Source organism: Gossypium hirsutum, chromosome D05 (assembly GCF_007990345.1).
Source record: "Gossypium hirsutum isolate 1008001.06 chromosome D05, Gossypium_hirsutum_v2.1, whole genome shotgun sequence".
NCBI classification, from domain to species: Eukaryota; Viridiplantae; Streptophyta; class Magnoliopsida; order Malvales; family Malvaceae; genus Gossypium; species Gossypium hirsutum.
This window is the reverse complement of record NC_053441.1, coordinates 36,859,090-36,883,304: the sequence shown is the minus strand read 5'-3', so window position 1 is coordinate 36,883,304 and position 24,215 is coordinate 36,859,090. Positions and strand designations below refer to the sequence as shown.

At 31.8% G+C, this 24,215-nt stretch overlaps 2 protein-coding genes across 2 annotated transcripts; one reads left to right on the top strand and one right to left on the bottom strand.

Annotated features, from left to right (window-relative positions):
* The first annotated feature begins 453 nt into the window (after positions 1 to 453).
* On the top strand, positions 454 to 3,774 carry LOC107903905 (transmembrane 9 superfamily member 3). The gene is made up of 7 exons (XM_016830107.2): positions 454 to 878; positions 1,086 to 1,126; positions 1,225 to 1,810; positions 1,906 to 2,043; positions 2,176 to 2,332; positions 2,438 to 2,922; positions 3,294 to 3,774. Exons 1-7 carry the CDS (start codon positions 721 to 723, stop codon positions 3,511 to 3,513), a joined length of 1,785 nt encoding a protein of 594 aa, XP_016685596.1. The 5' UTR covers positions 454 to 720; the 3' UTR covers positions 3,514 to 3,774.
* Positions 3,775 to 17,163: 13,389 nt separating this feature from the next.
* On the bottom strand, positions 17,164 to 19,649 carry LOC107903906 (zinc finger protein SHOOT GRAVITROPISM 5). The gene is made up of 3 exons (XM_016830108.2): positions 19,025 to 19,649; positions 18,520 to 18,919; positions 17,164 to 18,144 (listed from the first exon to the last, which is right to left on the bottom strand). Exons 1-3 carry the CDS (start codon positions 19,137 to 19,139, stop codon positions 17,409 to 17,411), a joined length of 1,251 nt encoding a protein of 416 aa, XP_016685597.1. The 5' UTR covers positions 19,140 to 19,649; the 3' UTR covers positions 17,164 to 17,408.
* Between the last annotated feature and the right edge of the window lie 4,566 nt (positions 19,650 to 24,215).

Sequence of the window (24,215 nt, the reverse complement as noted above, 5' to 3'; positions counted from 1 at the left end):
AAAAATTAGAAAATAATATTTTGGACTCTTTTTAGCTTTGAACCCTAAGAGGCCGTGGCTCCAAATGATCTTAGACTGACCCTGACTATGAGAAAAGAAGGAAAACAAAACTTACAATCCTAAAAAGAGAAATATTGATATTAGAAGAAAGGGGTCTAATGGTTGATTAACATTAATGAGCACTTGAAAACAAAAATGAAAACTCTAAATTTGAAATAAAACCAATAAGCTACAGAAAAAAAATTATAAGTTAAATTAAAATTTTTGCCATGTGTTATCATTCCTATCAAACCATTATCATTGATGTTGTTTTCCTAAAGTGAGGTAATGGTGTGAGAGAAATACAGATAAAGTAAAAGTGTGGTTGATATTAATTGTAAATTTAGTTTTGTGTAACAAATGATTTAATTTTAAACTTTTAGATTATATTTCATTACATATAAGATAACAATTGTGGTCATATATATATATATATTACTATATATAATCTCTCCAAAAACTTTCTATATCACTAATTTAAAAACCTTAAAAAAAATGCCGAAACTGTCGTTTACATCTAACACAAAAATAGAAAAAAAGTTATTTCGCTTTAAAATAATATAAATAAATAATTGTTTTTATTTTTATTTTTTAATTTCACCGCTACTAAGAACTAATCCTTTTCATTCTGGTTTTTCGACACTCCAAATTTTCAGATTTCCTTTCCTTTCTCACCGGAAAATGAAAAACATGGGCGACTTTCCGACGTTTCTAGTCGTCGCACTTTTGATCTTCAGTTGTCTTTCCTATGTTAGATCCGACGCTTCCGATCACCGTTACAAGGACGGTGACGCTGTACCTCTTTACGCCAATAAGGTTGGCCCCTTTCACAACCCCAGGTAATCCTATCATTTCAGGTTTCTGTTTAATAAATCTGATTTTAGATCTGGAAGTTGTATATCTTTCGGGTCCCAAATCAACGCTCTTTTTTCCATTTCATAGGATCGTGTTTGGAACATTTAAATTAAATTAAACTTAATTCAAATCTTTTTGCTTTAAGTTTATTGTTGAATTAGCTGTTTTTAATTTGGTTTGTTTGATTCCAGTGAAACCTATCGCTACTTCGATCTACCCTTCTGTTCTCCAGGTTCTTTTTTTGGTTTTTAATTTTGTGTTAAATTTTACATCTTAACCAATTATGCTTCAATTTCAATAAAATGTTATATAATTTTCCATGGAATTTAGATCATGTAACGGAGAAGAGAGAAGCTTTAGGTGAGGTTTTGAATGGAGATCGACTCGTGAGTGCTCCTTATAAATTGAATTTTAAAGAGGAAAAAGATTCTTCTGTTGTTTGTAAGAAGAAGCTTTCAAAAGATGAGGTTGCCTTTTTCCGAAAGGCTGTTGACAAGGACTATTATTTCCAAATGTACTATGATGATTTGCCAATCTGGGGTTTTATCGGAAAAGTTGATAAGGAAGGAAAAACTGATCCGAGCGAGTACAAATATTTCCTTTTCAAGCATATCCAGTTCGATGTCCTTTATAACAAGGACCGTGTTATTGAGGTTAATGCAAGGATGGATCCTCACTCGCTTGTGGACTTGACTGAGGATAAGGAAGTTGATGCTGAGTTCATGTATTCCGCGAAATGGAAGGAAACTGAAACTCCTTTTGAGAAAAGGATGGACAAGTACTCAATGTCTTCTTCTTTGCCACATCATTTGGAGATTCATTGGTTTTCGATTATCAACTCTTGCGTCACAGTTCTCCTTTTGACTGGTTTCCTTGCAACGATTCTCCTGCGGGTTTTGAAGAATGATTTCATCAAGTGAGATCTATTCAAATCTATTTGTACATTTTCTCATATTTTTGTTATTTCTTTTTGGTCATTGGTTGCTGTGAATGTTTGATTTCTTATGAAAGGTATGGTCAAGATGAAGAAGCAGCTGATGACCAAGAAGAAACTGGATGGAAATATATTCACGGAGATGTATTCCGGTTCCCAAAGTACAAATCTTTGTTTGCTGCTGCTCTTGGATCTGGAACTCAGCTGTTTACTTTGTAAGGATCCCATTGATTTGGTATTTGTGATTCTTTCAGATTTGTGAACTTGAGTAATTATATTGTGATCTATATGTCACATATAGATGTTTGTCTTCTCTAATTTCTTTTGAATCTTTGAATGACTGCCAGAACCGTTTTCATTTTTATGCTTGCATTGGTTGGTGTCTTTTATCCGTACAATCGAGGAGCTCTATTCACTGCCCTTGTGGTCATATATGCACTTACATCAGGAATTGCAGGATATACTGCAACTTCTTTCTATTGTCAGCTTGAAGGAAACAACTGGGTACGTATAGATGGAGTCTGTCTGCTAGTATTGAAATGTTAAAAGTGATGCTTCTAAAATTTAGGCCTGTAAGTGTGCTAATCTATTTATTTCATGGAATGACAGGTTAGGAATCTCTTATTGACTGGCTGTCTTTTCTGTGGCCCGTTGTTTCTCACATTCTGCTTCCTTAACACGGTTGCTATTGTATACAGTGCAACTGCTGCACTGCCTTTTGGAACTATTGTAGTAATAGTCCTTATATGGACACTAGTGACATCTCCATTGCTTGTTCTGGGTGGAATTGCTGGCAAAAATAGCAAGGCTGAGTTCCAAGCTCCTTGCCGCACCACAAAGTATCCTCGAGAGATTCCACCATTGCCATGGTACAGGAGTGCCATTCCTCAGATGGCAATGGCTGGATTTCTTCCTTTTAGTGCCATCTACATTGAGCTTTACTACATATTCGCCAGCGTTTGGGGCCACAGGATCTATACTATATACAGCATCTTGTTTATTGTCTTCATCATCCTTCTGATTGTCACTGCTTTTATAACTGTGGCTTTGACATACTTCCAACTCGCTGCTGAAGATCATGAATGGTGGTGGAGGTACATAATTTCTCTAATTCTGCATTTACCTCCCCATTGTTTTCTATGCTTGCACTTTGAAAGTATTAGAAAATTTGCAATTTGATAGCATTATTCTCACCCGCTTCTCTTCCAGTTTGTCGTTCACGACAATTAAATTTTCATGCCATTTGATGAATGTTGTGCAATTTAAGAACTGTTTACAGAAAATTGAATGCTGGTTAGACTCATGCTACCTTTGGGGTTGGTTTCATTTGTACTTCCACTTTATGGCGTTTGGTTGTTAAATCTGTTTGATCACAAGTTTGTTCTGTTGAAACTTTTAGTCTATAATGAGATCCAAGTGTTACATTATTTCATTTTTACCCATCCGAGTGCTTGATTTGTTACAGGTCTTTCCTCTGTGGTGGATCAACCGGTATCTTTATCTACGCCTACTGCTTGTATTATTACTACGCTCGATCAGACATGTCTGGATTTATGCAAACCTCGTTCTTCTTTGGTTATATGGCCTGCATCTGCTACGGATTCTTCCTCATGCTCGGGACAGTTGGTTTCCGTGCCTCGCTACTCTTTGTCCGTCACATATACAGGTCTATCAAATGCGAGTGACAGGTTATTTTTCATTTCCTTCCATTCTGTCATAGAAAATATTCTATGATTTTTGTTAGATATTTAGCAGGAATTGGAGAAGTGCCTTAAATTGACAGCTAGCAAATAGTTGATGCATATGGGTGGCAGAGGGCCTTGGATTAAGTTTTAGGCATCATCTATTTATTAATATTTGGGTTCTATATAAACACCATGAGACAGATTTGTTTAGGATGCTGTTATTTTTATACTTTATCATATAAAATTGATCCTTTTTTTTTTCTTGATGATTCAAAATCTAGTTTTCTTTTTTATCAACTACTTTAATTTTACTGTAAAATAATTATTATTTCCCTACAGTTTATGTAAAAAAGAGAAGGAAAACCTGGAACGGTCCGTCAGATAGATACTGTTCTAATGAACCTGGTTATTATTTGCCTTGATTTTAATTAACATGATTAGGTATATGAATTTTGTAATTACAGAAATAAAACAGATTTAGATAGCAAATTTATTTTAGGTTGGTATATATTATTTTTTAAAATTTTTGTTAAATATTTATATTATTTTTAATTTAGGTAATTTGACGTTTTTCTAATATTTATAGTATTATCGTACTACTAGATTTAATTTTTATATAATATATATAAATAATTTAATAAATATAATATTCCGAACTTTCTTAAAACAATGATTAAAGCTCAAACTATACTAAATGGGTTTATTGTTTTTGAGTAATTACTTTTTATCAATATTTTTTCAAATTTCGGGTGAACTTTTTAATTTAGACAGTTATAATTTAACCCTTAACAAGTTAACTAATTGGGTGTTAGAGACTATATAAGCAACAATAATTAATGATGAAAGCAGTATTTTAATTTAATGAAAAACCATAATTAAAGATGAAAAAGTGAATTTGATGAACGTAGTTAGGCAAATGGAAGTAAATATAAGTTTCAATAAACGTCTAATATACAACTTTCCCCATTGATTAGTATTTAATGCATTTCAAAATTATAAGATCTAATAGTTTAAGTGAAAGCTGGATTCTAATATACCCTTAATATTCTTCTTTCATTTTTATTTCAATTTCAAGGTTTAAATTGGTAATTTAGGGTTTTTTTTAAATTAGTACTTAATTATTTCAATTAATATATATTTTACCTCCTAAACTTGTTCATTTGTATGTAGTTGGTTTGTATTGATGTGTCACTAATATCCAGTCAGATGGTGACACGTGATGACCTCTCCACATGTCATATGATAAACATAAATAAAAAAAACTTTGAAAATATTTAAATGAATAAAAAAAATCACATCAAGAATGAATCATGACAATAATTCATCTAGATTCATGATGTGGTTTTAGTAATTTTATATATTTTTTATTTTTTAAATATCAAGTTATTGTTATTTTGAAAAATATATAAATTATAAAATTATAAAATATAAAAAGATATAATATTTTGAAACAAATATAAAAATTTATAATAAATATATATAATTACTAAATACAACCATTTGTCTAGGGTCATTCTAGATGTGAAAACTCTTTTATACTTTTTATTAATTTATATATTTTAGTTTTTTTTAAATTATATATTTTTTAATTTCAAAATAATAGTATAAATTACCTGATATTTTATTAAAAAATTTGACTTATAGATAAAAAATGCTCTTAATAAAAAACCAAAATAAATAATTAGGCCCCTTGACTTAATTCACACCCAATTAAGGTACTGTTGTTAACCTAAAAAATCAATTAAGGGCCCTCTTTAACGGATTTGATATTTGGTCATGTTAATAGTTAAAATCAATTAATACACCAATCAGATGGCGACATGTAGCAACCTCTACTTTAATATTTTATTTTCTAATAAAAATCATAAAAATCATAAAAATATTAAAAACTTATATAAATTTATAAAAAATATAAAACTTATAAATATTATAAAAACTTATAATAAATTCTAATAAATTATAAAAATAATAAAACATATTAAAAATATTTAAAAATATAAACTTATAAAAGATATATAAAATCATAAAAACTTATAAATATTATAAAAGTATAAAAAAATCTCTATTAAATTTTAATTTTTTTTACAAAACTATAAAAAAAAGACATTTATTTCTTCCTCATTTTAGAAATTAAACCTTTCAAATGAAAATAAACATATTTTTTCGGTACATTCCAAGTCCATTTTACGATTCATGTTTAAGGTTCATATTAAAAACTTATATAAAATTATAAAAGTTATAACAAACATAAAGCTTATAAAATTATAAAAAACTTATAATAAATTATGAAAATAATAAAATATATTAAAAATATTTAAAAAATATAAACTTATAAAAATTATATAAAATCATAAAAACTTATAAATACTATAAAAGTACAAAAAGCTCTAATAAATTATAAAAATATTTATAAAACTATAAAAATGTCATTTATTACTTCCTCATTTTAGAAATTAACCTCCCAAATCAAAATCAACACCTTTGGTACTTTCCAAATCCATTTTACTGTCCATATTTAAGGTTTATGGTTGTCCCTCTCAACAATATTGTCTCTGAGGTTCGAACCCCATTTTCCCTTGAGAGTGCAATGTGTTTTACCATTGCACCCAACTATTTGTTAGTATCAACATGAAATATTTTGACAACTATTCTCATTATCCAACGATTAGTTTAATGCCACGTGTTCATTCTGATTTTAGGGGTTTAATTTTCAAAATAAGGAATCAATAAATGAATTTTTTAATAATTTATATATATGTTAATATTTTATATTTTTAAAAATTATAATTTTTTATAATTTTTTATAATTCATTATAAGTTTTTATGATTTTTTTTCTATTTTTTTATAAATTTATAAATTTTAACTTTTTTTTATAATTTTTAGGATGTTTTATAATTTTTTTATAATTTTATACATATTTATAAATTTTTATAAGTTTATATAAAATTTTTAATATTTTTATAAAATTTTAACATTATTTATTTTTTTATGATTTTTTATTAGAAAAATGAAAGATTAAAATAGGGAATACCACATGTTGCCTTTTGACTGTTTTGTTAGTTGATTTTAACGTTCAATGTGGTCAAAAACGAAAAAGATTTAGGTACTTAATTGGACAAAAACCCCTTAAATACCAATTTGAACCTTGAAATAAAATTAGATACCAAAATATATATTTACCCAAAAAATCCTCCATTAAAAGGTGGGGCTAAGAGTGAAGAGGAGGAAGTGGTTGCGGTCCCAACCCAAGTATTGCCAAAGACTAACCTTGAAATAGGCCTAGGCCTAGGGGTCGTCTGAAGGTGTGGCCGCCTAGGGTTTAAGGCTGAAAGGGGTTCGAAATATTATTTTTCAGTTTTTAAGGGGCCCCAAAAATTTTTTTTAGTTTTTAAGGGCCCAAAATTTTTTTTACCAACTTTTAAGGAACCTAAAACATCATTTTATTGTTTTGCCTATGATCCAAAAATATCAAGGACCGCCTGCCTTGAAAACCCAATATTAAGAAAATTATACATGGAGGTTAAAATATATCCAACCTCATGTTTTCAGTTCGAAATTTTAGTATTTTAATAGTAAAATAAAATAATTAATAAATATATATATTTAGATTGATGATATTATTTTTCATATAAAATTGAGAGTTTGCATGTAACTCATTAATTACAAGTAAGAATTTGAATATTTATAAATTTTTTATTCAAGAAATTAATTCAACATCAACTTAATTAAAAAATATTAAAAAATTAAATTCTTAAAAGAATAAATTTTATTATAATGATATTTATATCTTTTAATAATTAACTACTTAAAAGTACATTCATTAATACTATAATTTTAAAATAGATCTCAAAATGAATGATTGGTTAAGACGAAAGATTAACTTTTTTTTTTAAATGTAGTTTCAGTCATTGATGTTGATTTTATATATCGTTTTACATTTTTTCTTCACCCTTTTAATGTGTAATTATTAATCAACTAAAATCAATGAGAGAGAATGAAAAGCCATTGGTTCACTCTTTCTTTACCCATAACTTGTGAGACCAAAACTAAACCGCTAGAGTGTCATTTTATTATAATTGTTTTCTTATATATATATAATTTATTAGAATATGCTGAAAAAAATTACTTTAGAAATTGTACTGAAATTTTATAAATTTATTGATTTATGTTGTTTTTAAAGAGAGAAATGAAAACACATCCTACAGGAAACATCACATCAGTGAAAACGCGTCACATAGGATACAGGAAACATCACATCAGTGAAAACGCGTCACATAGGATGCATTTTTACTGATGTGGCAACGAAAACGCTCCATGTAGGGCGTGCTTTCATTTTGCTAAAAATGATTTTTTTCTTTTGTTTGGAAATTAGAAGTTTGTAGATTTATTTTTATTCATGTTTGAGATAGACGCGATTATAGTTTTAAACAATGTCTGAATTTACGGTGGTGTCGTGGAGCTGGGTGACTTGCAAATTTCATCTGCCATGTGAGTATGGTGCCATCTTCTAGGAAGTTGGATCGCGTTGCAACTCAAGGTCCTAGTTGACGGTGATTGAAATGGCCACAGAGAAAACACTTCATGTAGGGGACATTTTCATCTGACATGGCAGTGAAAAACAACCTGTTTTTCAGTGGTGTTGGAAATAGTGGTTCGAGACCACCAAATCTGGCGAGTAAGCTCGTAAATTTTATTATTTAATATTTACGAGTCAAATATGGTTTTAAAAATATTTTTGAATTAATAATTTATGTCTTATAATGAATTATTAGATTTGAGTGATAAAACCTAGTTCAAGTGGTTTTGAAAAATGAGGTATCGGGACCTCATTTCTATAAACCGAGTGGTAAATATTTTTATAAATATTTACGGAGTGTCAATAAGATGATATTAAAGTTACGTTAAAAAATTTTAACGTTTCGATAGTTAATTAATTAAAAAAAACTAAATTAAAAAAGGTGCAAAACTTGCTAATTATAATATTTAAGCGATTAAATGGTTTGATTAATAAAAGAGGAAGGACTTAAGAAGCAAATATACCTAAACTAAAATGATGAGGCGGTATAAGTATGGAAAATAATAAAATAAAAGGACTTAATGGCAAAGTGGTAAATTGTTTGAAATTAAAACAAACAAATTGAATTTTAATGTTTCTATGCAATTCATCTTCTAACTTCTGCTTAAACCGACATGGAGGGAGAGAATTAAGCTGGCTTTCATATTTTTGCTGCAAGTAAGTTCAATTTAGACCCGTTTTCAATAATTTTTATATTTTTGAGATCGTTATAAATAGGTTTAATTAACCCGTAGTTTCGATTTTAAAATTGTTAAAGATTTTGAATGTTTCCATTGATGAATCTATATAATTTTAGATGTTAAATGATGAATTTGAGATATTGGTTGATATTTATAAGTATTTTGTTAAGTAATTTTGATGAATTTCCCGATTAGGGATTAAATTGTTGAAATAGTAAAAACACAAGGGTTTTTTGTGAAATTATTGCAAAAATAGACTGTATTAAATTCCATGAACATTAAGCTAGCTTGTATTTGTATTAAAAATGGTTAATTTACATGTTTTGAGTTCAGGGACTAAATTGAATAAAAGTTAAACTTTAAGGGAAATTTTATAAAAATGTAGAAAATGACTAAATTTCATGAAATGAATGTTTTTATCGTCTAAATTAATATATTGAATGAAATTATTAATTTAGATCGAGATCGGATGAAAAATCGAGAAAATAGAAAAATTACCAAAATACCCCTAAACTTTAGTATTGCTGTAATTTAGCCAAGTAAGTTTGTGTAATTAAATTGTATATTATATGTTTGAATTGAATGCTATGTATGTGAAATGTATAAAATTGTCATGTATAAGTATGAATCATATATCTGATAATGCCTAACGTGTGCTAAGTCCCGTTTGAATAAATGAAATGCGATGGATACAGGGTTCCTGAATTGGTTGTGGTCCTGCACATGTTGCAGACACACCACAGCTCGTATGAGCGTTCTATTAATAGCTCTTACGAGCATCCCGATTGGTTGTGATCCTGCATGTGTTGCGGACACACCGCAGCTCTTACGAGCGTCCCGATATTTGGCTCTTATGAGCTTCCCGTTATATGGTTCTTGCGAGCTTCTCGATTAATGGCTCATTTGAACTTTCCGTTTGTGGCTCTTCGAAAGTTCCTGAACATTGGCTCTTAGGAGCTTCTTGATAACTGGCTCTTAAGAGCTTCTCGGTTAATGGCTTTTCGGAGCTTCCCGATATTGGCTCGCTTGAACTTCCCGATATTGGCTCGCATGAGCTTTCTGAATTTGGCTCTCTTGAGCTTCCCATTACATGACTCACATGATCTTCCCGTTATATGGCTCAAAAGAGCTTCCCGTTATGTACTCGTATGAGCATTCCTGAATATGTATTGGCATATAATACACGAATTGACAATTTACAGTTTTGTACACTTCGTGTGTACTACCCATGTATCCATCGATATTTTAAATGGTTCAACAAGCAAAGTTCTAATATGAGATGATATGGGTTTGAAATGAACTATTACTCGAATAAATCTGAAATATATGGAAATGATATTACATGATATATTGATATATTGAAATGGATGATATATGTATATGAAGAAACGAAAAGAGAATGATATGTATCATGACATGTACATATGTGAATATCTTTGATATGTTGATACATGGAAATTATGTAAGTTGAGATGAGTAATAAACTCAAGTGTGACATGTTGAGAAAATAAGTTTATCAATGTTGAATTTATATGAAATATGTTCAAGTACACTAATAAGTGTTGTTGTTTGATGATTAGGCAAGTACCAAGCTATTGGTTAAATGGTAATATGTTTTTTTTTTTGAAAAAGGGTAATATGTTTATTTATATGATGCATCGAAAGGGTAAGTACTCAAATGAAAATATGCTAGTGCTCATGAAAGAGTGGTAAGGTTTAAGTTTTGCAATTTCTTATGAAATGACTTATCATGTGATTAATTCGAAAAAGGCTATGTTTAAATGCACTAGTTTGTGGCTATGGTCGAATGATGTGATTATGACTGGAATGAGTGTGAAAAGTAAAGAAATGCAAATGAAAATATAGAAATTTAGAAGAATTAAAGTTGTTTAAAATCCTACTATGCTAGGAATAATATGTATAAGTGATGTTGTGGATTTATTCACCTTGTGAGTTATTGAATATAACTTCACGAGTATTGTTGTGTCAATATTGGATTATTCTTGATATGTATAAATTTCATATTTGAAATAAATTGATATGATTAAATTTTATATGAGCTTACTAAGCATCCATTGCTTACATAATTGCTTTCCTTTACTTTCTAGATTATCGGAAGCTCGATCAGGTTGGAAGCTTGTCGGAGATATATCACACTATCCATCGGTTCTATCATTACTTTCGTATGTTTTGATTTTGGTTATAATGACATGTATATGTATTCTGGTTAATGTTGGCCTATATGTGTTTTGTTAAAATTAGTTACTTATTTGGCTTGTGTGTTGGCATATTTTGGGTTTGGTGCATATTTGCCTTATATGATTGATTTGTGATTTTGTTTATAATTGTATGGTAAAAAGGTATATACATGAGTTTTGGGATGTGATGAATTGATTAGGAACCGGTACCTTAACATATAATGTATAAATATATTTAAATATATTAGTATTTAAAATACATTTTGGCACCATATGGTATGTTTTGGTAGGTAAGTGACTTGGTTTGAAATAATGCAAATTAGCTTGGTAAACCTTGGGTACAATTATGCATATACGTTAGTTGTACATATGAATATATTGAATACATGAACACACATGTTATAATCTGTCATCTAAGGTGCCTAAAGGAATTTGGAATATTGGTTGTATGTGAAGATATTATATATTTAACGCTTGATTTTTACTTGTTTTGGATACTATATTATGGCTTGTTTATATGTATGATGATAACTATAGGTACATGCCTTGTTGGGAGAGAAAAATGGCTTATAAATAGCCTATTTCTGTCCACATGGGTAGAGACACGGGCGTGTGTCTCAGCCGTGTGTGACACCCGGCCAGGTGACACGGCCGTGTGTCCCCTGTATCTTTTAAAGAATACAAGTCAGTATATTCACATGGCTTGGCACACGTGCGTGTGGTTTGGCCCTGTGACCTAAGTCAAAGAGCTCATAATTTTGGACACGAGCTAGGACACGGCCGTGTGTCCCTATTTTGAATGCCCACACAGCTTGAGACATGGGCATGTCTCTTGACCGTGTAAGGCACACGGCCTAGCCACACAGGCATGTGTCCCCTGCACCTTTGAAAAATTTTGATATTTTTTAAAAAAAATCTCTGAGTTTTCGATATAGTCCCGATTTGTTTCTAATGCTTAATTTGGGCATCGAGGGCTCGTATAAAGGACAATGTGTATGATTTTAATTGGTTTTGGACATGAATGGCATATGATATGAAATGTTTGCATTTTTTGTCTGTTTGATTTGCAAACTCCGATAATGCTCCGTAACCCTGTTTCAACAACAGATCCGGGTTAGGGGCATTACAAAATGCTTCCTGCATGGGGTGTTTTCCTCTAACATGTCAGATATGTGGCTTGAAAACGCTTCTTGTAGGAAGCGTTTCCACTGCCATATTAGATGAAAACGTCCAATGTAAGGAGTGTTTTCTCTTTGGCCATTTCAACCATACAACTTGATTGCTTCTCAGCCTCTGCAACCTGGGATCATCTTGATCGAGGAAAATGTAGAAATCGCACGTGTCCTATTTTATCATCCTAACTCGATTGAATTGCGTGAAAAAAATTTGAGTCAATCGAGCCGACGAGTCCTAGTTTATCATCCTAACTCGACATGAAAATTTTCTGAATCAAGTAAAGTGAAATGAAGTTTGAGTCGACTCGAATCAAATCGAGTGAAAGTGTTCGAGTTAAATTAAAAAATTCAACATGTCAAGTTAAAAACTTGTGCTAGTATAGCTAATTACATGTTAGAGTACATAAATTTGAAACCATATATATTTGAAAACTTTTTTAAAGAAAAATAAAAAAATACTTTAGTATGATAATCTTGAATCGTTAATTAACTAAGTTAGATCACCCAAAATTATTATTTTAGAAAGTTTTTGATTTTTTTAAACTTTCTTTGTATATTTTTTAGAATTTTTTAAGATTTTTTTTAATAATTTTACATATAAAATCTGCTATTTGAATTATTTTATTTATTAAAATTGTAAAATTCAACTCGAATTGTAAATTTTAAACTCACAACTTGATTGCATACAACTCAAACAAATTTAATAAATTGTCTAGGGTTTTGCCGCACTATTTGGTTTGGTGACTGCTCATCGACTTTGGCTTCACATTGACATGGATGTCGGGGTTGATCGCTGACTTCGCCTCCTTCCTTTGTGGTTGAACTCGATCGTGTCCTAGCTGCTTATCATGGATCCCCTTGGGCTGAGTCTGTGGTTGCGAGGATGACTTACCTAAGTAGAACAACGATGCTAGGAGTGTTTGCGACACTATTGATGGGCTACTATATGGTGTTGTCTGGCCTGCATAAGGATAGAAGGTGGGAATTGAAGGTGATACTAGCTGCGTCGGTATTGTTGGCGAGATTGGCATGTAATATGGCACGGTGGGTGACAGTCGTGCATAGTATATCCCTGGAGAAGGTGTTGATGTAGGGAATGGTGGGGCATGCTATGGTGCTTGCGTAAAATAAACTGGTGTTGAGTGTTGTGGTGGTTGTGTAAAATAAACTAGAACTAAATGTGATGATGTGGGGAATGAGTGTATGTATTGTGATGGTTGTAACAAAAAAACTGGGTTAGAAGTAAAAATAAATGAACCACATTGGCTGAGAGGTTGTATGACAATCGGGCCCTCTGATGCAGATGGAGTAGATGTCGATTCTGCCGCATCTTCATCTCATGACCTAGGATTGATAGGCCCTCGTCTTGGCTTTCTACGTCGATATTGCCTACTCCTCTCCAAATCCAATAGTAGATACAACTTGCGTTAAGCCTGAACCAACCCATCTAATCTAGAGACATTGCTAACTTTGGTGTGAGAAATGGTTCACGCGTTGGCAAGAACTTGTACCTACGCTCCTACATCTCGATATACTTCTTGTAGAAGGACGACCAATCTTCCTCGAGTCTCCCCCACAAGTTGATCTTGTTTAGCTCATTGAGCTCTTGGGGTGACGGCCGAATACGTTGCATACACCCAAACTACCGCATAACTCGGTTGGATTCGTGCATTTTAACCATTGTAAAAACTACCAATGACACTTTGACGTTCCAGATATTGCGATTAACCAAAAATTCGTTTGGGACGCATTCTTGAATTCTCATATTCACATATGGCATCCATACAAACTGCATTATGAATTTATAATTTTTAGTATGTGTGTAATATTTAATTTCAAGTGCTAAGATACATATTATATAACTTTGAAATCCATAAACTAACCTCGTCTTCGATTTCTTAATCTAGATCTAGTCAGATATCCTCGAGGTCGGTTGGTATACCTTTGCGTCTTGCGGGGTTGTTCCACCTATTCAAATAATATGTTATTTTAAAATTACAGAAATGAAAAATAAAAATGGTAATGATTTTGTGGAATGAATTTTTACCATATGACAAGTAGGAATTTATAAGGGAGTTGCATTCGGGGGTGTAAAAATGGTAACCGATACCATGCCTACGATTGGAGAAGGAGCATACGACCGCTGATTTTGGCTTAATTCTATATCGTGGCTCAACACATTTCTTGGTACAATGTCGCAGCACCGCTGACCCCTAACTCTCGATTCCCTCAAGTCGGCTAGAACTAGTAGCCACCTTAAATGCACTAGATTGTGAGATTTATCTGACATTAGCAAACCCCCAATCAACCTCAAGATGAATGTGCGTGTAAATTGTTCCTTTTTGATGTCACTCACTAAAGCCTTGATAGTTTGGAAGTTGTCCTCCAATCATCTCATCTCGATCCAGCTACCCTTAAATTTGTTCAGCACCTTCCCTAATAGTTGCTCGCATGTTGCACTCCAATCAACACTAACAACTAGCCCCGTAACGACATCCCCACCGATCAGTAGACCTAGTTGTAAACTGACGTCATCGAGTGTAATTGTACACTCACCGTAGGGGAGATGGAACGTGTGTGTCTTCAGTCTCTATCTCTTAGTGAAAGCATTGATGAGCTGGGGATCCAATTTAGTCCCCCTGAGCATGCGAGCTGCGAATAAAAAGACTGCATCTCACAAGTGTCCATGAACGACCTCCGGTGTATCTTTGTTTAAGTTATTTATGTACGTCTCTAAAATTCGATCTTCGGGCTGAGTATATAAACATAAAAAATTAATAATCTAAACAACATAATAATTAACTATTTAAATTTAAATAATTTAATAAATTTACTTATCAATTGTAATTGAACGCCAGAGATATGCTTGTCGTCCGAACGAATAAGTTGATTTGCCATTTAAAATTTTATAAGAAAAAAAATCGAAGATAATAAAATTCAAAAAAAGAATTTAAAAAAATATTTGAGGATTGAGGATTGAAATTAAAAATTAAAAATTGGAAATTGGGGATTGGGGATTGAAGATTGAAGATTGAAGATTGTGAATTTAGGAAGAAAGAATGAGTATGGAATATTTGGGTGAAAAGAATGAATGTTTGAGGGGTTTATATAGGAATTTTTATGGCTGTCGGACCCTAGTAGCCGTTGGAAAAGTTACTGTTGAAGGAAAACGTGTCTTGCAGCGCATTTTCACTTACGTGGCAATGAAAACGCATCCTGTAGGATGCGCTTTTGTTCTCTCTCCTGAAAACACATTCTACATGGCGCGTTTTCACTGATGTGGCAGTGAAAACGTGCTCTATAGGACATATTGTCCTTTCTCTTTTCAAAAATAGCATAAATTGACAAATCTTTAATAATCTAAACAACATAATAATTAATTATTTAAATTTAAATAATTTAATAAATTTACTTACCATTTGTAATTGAACACTGGAGATATGCTTGTCATCCAAACGAATAAGTTGATTTGCCATTTAAAATTTTATAAGAAAAGAATAAAATATAAGAGAATAAAATTCAACAAAAAGAATTTAAAAAATATTTGTAGATTGAGGATTGAGGATTGAGGATTGAAAATTAAAAATTTAAATTTGAAGATTGAAAATATAAAATTGAAAATTGGAGATTGAAAATTGAGAATTTAGGAATAAAAAATGTGGAGTATTTGGGTGAAAGGAATGAATGCTTGAAGGGTTATAAGAATTTTTATGTCTGTTAGGCCCTAGTAGCCGTTGGAATAGTAACGTTGAAGAAATTCACTTATGTGATAGTAAAAACACGTCTTACAAGACGTGTTTTTTTGTCTCTCTCTAAAAATAACGTAAATCAATAAATTTTTAAAATTTTAACCTAATTTCTCGAATAACTTTTTTTCTAGCATATTAATATAAATTAAATATATTTTTTCTTAAGTATATAGTAGGAAAAAGGAAACAAAAGAAAGGGTATATATTAGTTGTTTGTTCAACTGGTAGTCATTTATTTTTGGATAAAAGAAATTTAATAAAAAAGGCACTGTGTCCCTCCCTCTGCTAACACTGCAACTGCAACCTCTTCTGAAAAAGGGTGTGTGTCTGTTAAAGAGAGAGAGATTGTGCTTTTAATATGAATCTATGTAAAATGCATGTGTGTATGTATATTGTTTATGTTTGAGATGGGACTATGGTTTCAAAACCTTGGCACTGAAAAATATGGTGTTTTTATAACCATTTAAAGTGTTACAAATGCTATGATAACGACATTTCTGTCCACTTTCCCCTTAAATTATTTTTTCCTTTTGGATTTAAAATTTCTTCTCTCCAAACATTGAATTTGGGGATGAATTCCATAGGTCCTGCATCTTTCAACTGTTCTTCCTATTTTCTAGCTAAAAGAGGCCCCAAGAAATGTACGTCTTCCTTGGAATAATCTACATCTTCCTATTGTTTTCACCTCACTGTTTTGATGGTCGTGACAGAAGGTAAAAGTATCCTCAGGCCTAAAATAGGAAAGATAAAAGTTAGAAAATCCGATATCCACAATATGAATTGAATGTGTGGATATTCAAATTTCACTATGAACTATATTGTCCAGTATATGTTTTAGTGCAATTAAGAATTGTTCAAATTCGTAATTTAGTTTTACAGCAATCATTTAATTTTATATTTAGTGGTTACTTAATCATACATCTATACTTAATTTAATTGTATTATATAAAAAAAACTAAAATAAATAAATAAATAAATAGCGGTTGAAATATGGTTCGGCCAAGTGCCTGCCTTCTAACCTTAAATTTTGAGTATATCAATGTTTACATTCGTTTTTAAAATTTATTCGAATCATCACTTTCATCCCACCTTAATATTAAAAAAAAAAACAATCACACACATGGCATGATTTTGCAATGGGAAATTGAGATACTGAACTTCATTGCATTTTAATTAAATTGAATCATGAAACTCAGCATTGAGTTTATTGGTAAAAGGTTTTCAACTCATCATCCTCAATATATGTGCTGTTATGTGTGACTTGAAAGATATAAAAGAACTTAAATTGCTTTTTCCATTTTCTATTCATCAAATAAGGGTATATTAAAATCATATTAAACCGCTTACAAAGACTTTTATACCAAAAAGAAACTCATCATGCAGTTCAAAAATAAGGAGATTTACAAATGAGGATTAGAACCCTTAAAATAAAATTTGAGGATTTGATTCTTGTAAACCGTGAAAATAAAAGTTGGTTTTGTTTGACTGGGGAAATAATTCTATGATGGAGTTGCGGTCACTCTCCTTCCCCTTCAGTTGTGGCTGAAGACATGTAACTCATTGCAAGTGAGGTCTCATCATCAGCTGTGGCTGCTCGGAGTTGATGCTTGCAAGCTCCGCAAGTGATCTGCATGATTATAGCATTTATCTTCTTTGTTGCTTCATCTTTCAAGGCTTGAGCTTTCTCTAGTTCACTTTGCGCTTGTTGCCTTATCCTCTTTGCACTTGAAAACTCCAGCTCCGCCATCTCGATTTGCCTCTTTGCTTCTATTCTAGCCTTTTCGGCGTAAGTCTTCTCCGCAATGGCCAACTCTTTCAAAGCTTCCAATGCTGTTTCTGTAGCATTAGCAAGCTTGTTTGCTTCAATCTTCTCAACACTCTCGCTTGACCCTATCGATAGCTTCAAATTAGTTGCGCGGTTCTCATTCTCATCTGAATTCCACCATGTTGAGTGAGCGCTTGAGGATGGCAGAAGTTGAAGTTCAAGATCATGTTGCAGAAGGCGGTGGTGCCGGTGGTAGTCGAGAGTAGGCGCCTGACTGTACAAGAAAACAGGCTCAGTTGACCTTGGCATTGGCAATCCAGGCAACGGCGTCCCCGTCGGGGCTATGCTAAAGTTTAAGTTGGTATCACTTGATGGACTAGTACTTGGAGCTGTTCGAGAAGAGCAGGAAGGCATCACCGCCGTCAGTAATTCCGGTTGAATTGGCCGAGCACTGCAAGAATCTTGGTGCTCAATGAAACTCTCCACTCTGAAACGAAAAATTGAGTTAAAAAGAGACCATAATATAGTATCAAATGCTGAAACTAACCAAGTCAAGGAAGATATCAAAGCTTCTTCATGATGTAGGGTTAGAAGGGAAAAAACAAAGCAATATGAAATTGATTTAAGTACATAAATATATATGGACTACGTGACTAAAATTCACACAATAACTGTTTTGGTAATTGGGTTTTAATTAAGCCGAACAAAAACTGAAACTTTTAGAAATCCAACAAGAACAAGAGAATATGTAGGGTTTGAATAAGAAAAACAAAAACTAATCATAATTACTTGAAAAAAACATGTAGCTTGTTGTTAATGAAAAAGAGGGAAATTGTGGGGAGGCTTTCATAGCCAAACTGACCTGGAAAAAACACGGCCACAGTCACAAGAATGGCCACGGGTGCCACAGGTTTTGAGATGAGCTTTGAAATCAGACTGGACAGCATACCCTTTGCGGCACTTATCACAAACCCACTGTTTTTGCTTACTGTGTTTCCTTCTGAAATGCTTCTTTATCCCAACCAGATCTCCCAAAGCATGGCAAGGATCATGGTGCAAACAGCTTGGCTCAGGGCAAACAAATACTCTCTTTTTCACCTCTTGGTTCTCCCTCTTCAGCAACTTCCATGGCACCTTGTGCCTTCTCCTATGCATTTGAAGGTTCTGGTCTCTTTGGAACCCTTGGCTACAGATCTCACACACATACCTGTCAGATTCCAACAATGTTTTTGGAGACAAAGAAACCACTTCCGCATCTGGATCTATGTTAATTAACAAACATACAAAAAAAATCAATTCAATTAAGAAAAAGGGTATTGTTTATATTTATGTTTGTAATTGTAATATTAGGTAAAGTTTGTTTATACCAGGGGTGCCTGCTGGCTTTCTTTTTCTTTTCTGAGTGTCCCCATTTTCTAAAGGACTGAGTGGATCAGATGAAGAAGATGGAAGTGCAGAAGCACTTGTGGTGTAACCCAACATATTGTTTGCTTGAAAAAAGACTATTTATGTTAATTGGAGATTGTTTAACCAAGCTCATCAAAGGTTTTGGGAGGTGTAAAAATGGTGGAAAGCTTGGAATAGTGAGGGAAAGGAAAAAAGGCTTCAAATTTCAGCTTTTGATAAACACAAAGGACATAAAGAAGAAAAAAAGCTTATATTTAGAAGAAAAGAAGAAGATGAAAAGCTTTTGCTTTCTGCAATCCTTCTTTTGATTTTTACTGGTATTTTTGTGTTTCATTGACCCCCACCATTAGCAGGTATGGTCGAGAGGGCTTGAGGCAGGTGTTATAAAACTTTGGATACGATTATACTATATAAAATTCCGTATATTATAATAAAAATAATATAAAATATGATAAGAGTATTAATAAGTTAGAATTTACAAATACTATACGAACTTATAATGGAAACCCTCGCACAGGGCATGGGACAGAAACAAAAGAACATCCCTTCTACATGAAAACAAAACATCCATTATTTCATATTCTCACAGTAATTTTGCATGTATTTATTATATATTCAGGCAATGCAGACCACACCCACCTGATCCCATCCCTTCCTCACGTGATCTCTTCTTTGCTTCTATTTCTATGTATTCCATTCGCATTATGTTCATATTATGCTTTAGTTATGTAATCTGTTTGTTCGTAATAAAAATTTTTAGTTAACCTTCATTATTTATATATTTGTGAATTTAACTTTTATTTTTTTGAGTTAAATTTAATAATTAATTTTAAAAAAAAAATCAATTCGTTTTTTTGAAAAAAAAATAGAATTGCTAATGAAAGCATTATTTTTTAACCATATTGGAAAGGTAACCTATGTGACAGTCCATATATACTTTATGTTGATATGATACTATTTGTTTTATATATCACGTCAATAAATAATTTGAAAATTATAAAAATATTCAAAAAATAAAATGTTCATTAAAATTTTAAAAATAGCATGGAATACATGTGGATTGTAATATTGCAATTGAAATTTTTAAAAATGTAATATTTTAGTCTATATCTTCATTAAAGAAAACAACAACTTGATTTTTTAAAAAAAAATTTAATGATTAAATTTGACACTTTTTAAAAGGTTAAGAGTCAAATTTAACTAAAAAAGAGGAATAAGGATCAAATTGAAAAATGATATAAATGTCGAAGGCTAAATTTGATATTATTTTTATTAAAATAATTAAGGTGATATATACAAAATATAATTAATGCATTAAATTTTTAAAATATAAAAAAATTATATCATATAGTATCACTCTATATTGTATTTTAACTATTTTTATAATATTGATACCTATAATATGTCTATTTAAAGTTATCAAATAAATAAATACAGGAAAAATATATTATTTGAATGATTAAGTAAAACTTGAATTTAATCGACAACCAACTAGAAACTACAATCTTTGATTAAGTTCATTTACTTCTTATAAACTTTAAAAAATAATATTTGTTAATTTTCATATTTGATATTTAGTAATCTATTTTTATATGATATATTCATAAACAACCAAGCTAATTTTAAACCTGATTATCACTGTTACCTTTGTGGCAGCTTTTCTAAAGGTCAAAGAAGCAAGGATTAGTGACGTACAAGAAGTCTTTCTAGTCATTCCTAGAGAAGACTTTATTTTCTGCCTGAATTTTGGTAAGCCTTCCATGATTGATCTCTCCTGATTTTGTATATTAATTAAAATACAGAATATCCTAAAATTAGAAAAAGAAAACTTTATTTTATTATGTCATTCAAAATTTTGTTCCTCTTCTTTTATCTAGCTTGATAAAGAAATAAGTTAATTATTTATCGAATATTATATGCATTATCTGTTGGAAGGAGATTAAACTAATGAAATTGATAAGAAAAGATTTGGTTTGACCTACAAAGCATAGAGGAGATCGAAATAGTGCTTGATTTGGGTTTCAAGGTGTATTTCAATATGTAAGCAATCAAAGGTGTAGACTTTGGAATGCTCTTCAATCTATAAGTAGTGGTGGTTCACAAGAGCTTTTCAAGTAGGCAAGAGGAATGTTGTAAGAGGTGAATGTTTTTTTATATTAACTTTGTTAGTGTCAGTTCCATATTTCAGATGTAATGTTAGTTGCAACTTGCTTTATAATTGAATTACTATGAATCTTGTCATATTTGTTGACATCTTTTTTTAAAAAAATATTTTGAATTTTTTCATATATATTTTAGAAGATTTTAACAACACTTTATTAGATTGGACTATGTTGAATTTAAAGTCAAGCAACGACTCTTTCGAATACCTTTAACGAGATCGAGTTTCCTTGATTATAAAGTGTTAAATCTAACATCAATAATGACAATATAGAACGATCGCAAATCAAAAAGAAAAGAAAAATAAAACACACAGATTTTATGTAGAAACCTTTTCGGGAAAAAACCATGGGTAGAGGAGGAGAAATTCACTAATGTTGAAAACTGAATGATACAAGAGGAGTTTCAACTACATCTATTTAAAGGTTGAAAAACCTTATTCTATTTTAATTACACAGATCCCCTTGTTTTACCACTATATTTATTTAACAAGGATTTGGGTCAGACAACTATAACAATCTCCATCTTGACACGGATTCTCAACGAATAAGTTCTTCACCATAAACTCTCAATGAACAAGTTCTCCACCTCTTCCACAAAACCCCTAAAAGGGTATTATTCAATAATAAACACCAACCAAGCCCAAGCAATGCTAGTTATAGGAAGTGACTTAGTCATCATATCTGCAGGATTATCATGAGTACTAACTTTGCTCACAACAATATCACCACGAGCAATAATATCAAACACAAAATGATATCGAACATCAATGTGCTTTGTTCTCTTATAAAACATTTGATCATTCGTGAGGAAAATGACACTCTGACTAACACAAAATACCATACTGATTTGAAGGTCTTTACTGATTTCACTAAAGAGTCTCTTTAACCAAATAGCTTCTTTACAGGCCTCAGTAATCGCCATGTACTCGGCTTCAGTAGTAGACAAATCAATTGTAGTCTGCAAAGTGGCTTTCTAATTGATTGCGCAACTCCCAATAGTAAAGACATACATTGTGAGAGATCTTCTTTAATCAAGGTCTTCGGCAAAACCAGAATCAACGTACCTAATGAATCCATCTCTCTAGTTCTTCCAAACTGTAAGCAAACATCAGTAGTACCTCGTAAGTATCGAAAAATCCATTGAACTACTTTCCATTGTTCTTTACCGAGATTCACCATGTATCTACTAACTGCAATAACTGCATATGATAAATTTGGACGTGAGCAAACCATAGCATGCATGAGAGATCCCACTGTACTAGAATATGGAACACGTGGCATTTAGTCAATCTCATCATCTAATTTACATGTTTTTCTGTCTTTGCGAATCTCCATCCCAAATATCTTCTTTGCTGCTCCCAAATATTTCATGTCAAATTCTTTACTATGCTGGGCTTTTACCTTTCTTATCTCTTATTTATTTTTGGCTGCTATCAACATGTCATCAGCATAAAGGAGTAGATATACAAATGAACCATCACTGTTTTTCTTAAAATAAACACAACTGTCAAAGCTGCTTCTTTTGAAATCACGAGTAGTCATAAATGAATCAAACCTCTTATACCACTGGCTTGATGACTGTGTCAGCCAATAAATAGACTCTTTTAGCAAGCAAACATAGTCATTTTTTTCTAAGACTAAAAAACCCTCTGGTTGTTGCATGTAAATATCTTCCTCAAGTTCTTTATGTAAGTATGTTGTTTTTACATCTAACTACTCAAGCTCCAAAATCTACATGACCACAATTCCATGTAAGGCTTGAATCGAATTATGCTTCACAACTGGAGAAAACACATCTGTGAAGTCTACATTTGGAATCTGATTGTAACCTTTTGCAACTAGCCTTGCTTTATATCTGCGTTCTTCAACTCCTAGAGTCCCTTCTTTCTTATTAAACACTCATTTACAATGAACAACCTTTTTACCCTTAGGAAGCTTCACTAGGTCCCATGTTTTATTCTTATAGAGCGATTCCATCTCTTCTTGCATGGAAAACATCCACTTTCCTGAATCTTCACAACTAACTGCCTCAAAATAAATAGATAGCTCTTAATTTACATTTATATCTTCAGCCACGTTTAAAGCATAAGCAGCTAGATCAACTTCGGCGAACCTCTTTGGACGTTCAATTTCTCTTCTAGGTTGTTCTTGGCAATAGAATATTATGGTGAAGAAGCAACTCTACTCTAAGTTTCTGTACTAACTTGAGGAGTAGGCTTCGTTGTAGATCTTAGATCAATCTGAAGCTCTACCTGCTTCACATGTGTGTTTCAACTTTGTTGGTCTTTATTGGTCTTTAAGAGATAAATTAGACAACATAACAGTTTCGTAAAAAAATAACATCTCTGGTAATTACAACTTTCCTTGTTTTAGGACACCATAACTAATACCCTTAAACACCAACCTTATAACCAAGAAAAATACATTTAATGTATCTAGGTTCCAATTATCCATTATCAACATGAGCATACACAGGACACCTAGAAATCTTCAAATTAGAATAATCAACAAGATTACCAGACTATACCTCTTGTAGAGTCCTTTTCTTGATGGCAACAAATGGAGACCGATTAATCAGAAATCATGTAGTAAAGGCTGCTTCAGCCCAAAACGAATTTGGTAAACAAGCATTCGACAACATACATCGAACCTTTTCCATGATTGTTTTATTCATCCATTCTGCAAAGTCATTTTACTGTGGAGTATGGCGAATTGTCAAGTGTCTCACGATCTCTTCTAATTTGCACAATTCATTAATGATCATCAACATATAATTAGTGCCACCCTTCAAAGACACTCTAGCTGGTCCCCAAAAATCACTATTATTTAAATATTCACAAGCCAAATATGGTATTAAAATAAATGTTGAATTGGTAATTTATGCTATTTGAGGGAACAATTAGGTTCAAGTGGCATGACCTTAAAGTCAAGTGGTTTTAGAAAATGAAGTATTTGGACCTTATTTCTATAAATCGAGTTGTAAGTATTT

Bases quoted from the DNA above. Each gene is read 5' to 3' on its own strand.
- LOC107903905 (XM_016830107.2), top strand. From the start codon at position 721: ATGAAAAACATGGGCGACTTTCCGACGTTTCTAGTCGTCGCACTTTTG. The intron at 1,811-1,905 runs GTGAGATCTATT...TTCTTATGAAAG, and splicing joins TTGAAGAATGATTTCATCAA to GTATGGTCAAGATGAAGAAG. The intron at 2,923-3,293 runs GTACATAATTTC...GATTTGTTACAG, and splicing joins GATCATGAATGGTGGTGGAG to GTCTTTCCTCTGTGGTGGAT.
- LOC107903906 (XM_016830108.2), bottom strand. From the start codon at position 19,139: ATGTTGGGTTACACCACAAGTGCTTCTGCACTTCCATCTTCTTCATCT. The intron at 18,920-19,024 runs GTATAAACAAAC...TAATTAACATAG, and splicing joins AAAGCCAGCAGGCACCCCTG to ATCCAGATGCGGAAGTGGTT. The intron at 18,145-18,519 runs GTCAGTTTGGCT...TTTTCGTTTCAG, and splicing joins TGTGGCCGTGTTTTTTCCAG to AGTGGAGAGTTTCATTGAGC.